The sequence below is a fragment of the Pteropus vampyrus genome, unplaced genomic scaffold (assembly GCF_000151845.1).
Source record: "Pteropus vampyrus isolate Shadow unplaced genomic scaffold, Pvam_2.0 Scaffold8, whole genome shotgun sequence".
Taxonomy (NCBI): Eukaryota; Metazoa; Chordata; class Mammalia; order Chiroptera; family Pteropodidae; genus Pteropus; species Pteropus vampyrus.
In genome coordinates this window covers 13,348,812-13,350,793 of record NW_011888789.1, presented here as the reverse complement: position 1 = coordinate 13,350,793, position 1,982 = coordinate 13,348,812, and the positions used below count along the sequence as shown (strand labels likewise).

Sequence of the window (1,982 nt, the reverse complement as noted above, 5' to 3'; positions counted from 1 at the left end):
TTGCTTTGGTTGAATGCTTGGCCTGGATACTGTAGACTCATTTATGAATCTGTATGGTTTGCTTAATATAGTATGAAAATTCTTAAAGTTTTTATCCCATCATTGGTATTTTCTCTTGTTTTCTCACACTACAGATATTTTCCTACTTTTTAAAAAAATTTCTTTGGTCATCTTAAGGAGACTTTATGTGGCAGGAAAATAAATCTTTAGGTTTAGTTAGCCATTTGCATAGACACTAGAGACAATCTCTTCCATCTCTTATGGAGTCTCTTCTCTTGTGACTGAACTTAGCAGGCATTTAATAATTGTTTTTAAATGAATTTTTAATTATACACATTAAATACATTTAAGTCAATGAAAGAAAATCTTGGAGCGTGGAAAACTTTTCTTGTGTCTCTGAAATCACATTGCACTCTAAACTGTGAGATTAAGACAGATGAAAGAGAGACAAATGGGAAGTATAAATATATATTGAAGACTATTGTGTGGCAGTATGTATGAAAGGGCACTTTCAAAAGTCATTTATTCTTCACAACAATTCTATGAGACCAGAATTTCTCTCATTTTATAAATAAAGAAGAAGAATTATAGGGATTAAGTAATTTGTTCAAGGTTACTAAGTGATCAAACCAAGATTCAGACTCACGTTTTACTAGCTACTAAGTGATCAAACCAAGATTCAGACTCACGTTTTCCTGAATCAAAATCTATGTTCTTCCTATTACACCTTCTGATTATTTCTGTGGGATAATGTTCATTCTCCTGGGACCAAGAAATTCCACTGTTTCTTACATACTTTTGGGAAATATTTCTAACCTTATCTCATATGTATTTATACACTTATCAATTATTCCTGCAGAACCTGACAACCCTGACTTTAGAACTCAGAAATTCTCTTGATTCAACTATTCCATGAGGACTTCATACTAAAATCAAGGTAGACTCACTCAGAAGCAGAAGAGTATTAACCAGGTGACAGGAATGAGGACATTGAGAATTTCTATGCTTTTGTCCTTCCCCAGCTAGATCTTATCTATCAGCTTTCTCACAATTCCCAACCAGATTGTCTTCTTTCTTTAAACAAATAATTCTTGAGAACTTAATATGTTCCAAGAATTTTTTCGTGCGGGCTCTGAAAATGTTAGGGAAACATGTGTCAAATCAGAAACAAGTCATTCTGCTCCTCAGGAAGGCTAAGATTGTTTTGTGGATAAGCTCAATGACAATGATTGATATCCTTAGGTCAATCGACATACTTCCACAATTCTGAGAAAGAAAAGTGGTGTGAGGATTTAAATAAGGCGGTGAGAAGATCTTAAAGAGAAAAAATTTTATATATATGTATACACACACACACACACACACACATATATACACACATATTTATATATATACCTTGTCCACTTGAGTGCAAAGCTGGTGACTCTCAATCAAGGGAGGAAGTTTGTTGGCAATTTCTACCTAAGGCTGATAATGATCTGGAAGTTTTCTCTGCATTCAAAATAGAAACATGTCGGTATTTTAGACCTGTCTAGGAAGCAGCTTCAGAAACTAGCTGCCTCCATATTTCAGTCTTCCGACAGAATTCGGGTCAATTCAGTTCAAAAAATATTGAGAATTCTCTATACACTGGGCCATGCGCTCAGCATTGCGAATACAGATGACCAAAATACAGTCCTCGTGCTTAAGGAACATGTGGTCTACTAAGGGAGAAAAAACTAGTCAGATATATTTCAAAATAATAATGTTCAATTACTGATGTGTGTATAAGCTTAAGAAACTGCAAAAAGAAAGAAGTTGTTAATTCTATTAGCCGTTGTGGGGAATTAAAGATGTGTATTTCTAGAAATATGACAGTAGAGGCCAATTTATGAAACTGAAAGTGACTTTTCTAGGTGGAAATTTGAAGATGGGATGGCAGTAAAACAGAATAGTGGATAAAGAGACAACTGTAATTCTCAGGACTACACATGATTTAGTGT

At 34.4% G+C, this 1,982-nt stretch overlaps 1 protein-coding gene across 1 annotated transcript in view; it reads right to left on the bottom strand.

The window, feature by feature from the left end:
* IDO2 (indoleamine 2,3-dioxygenase 2) overlaps positions 1–1,497 on the bottom strand; it is a 32,212-nt gene extending 30,715 nt beyond the window's left edge. Inside the window, 1 exon segment of the mRNA XM_011373451.1 lies at positions 1,396–1,497. Coding sequence (XP_011371753.1) covers positions 1,396–1,497 — 102 coding nt within the window.
* Positions 1,498–1,982: the final 485 nt, after the last annotated feature.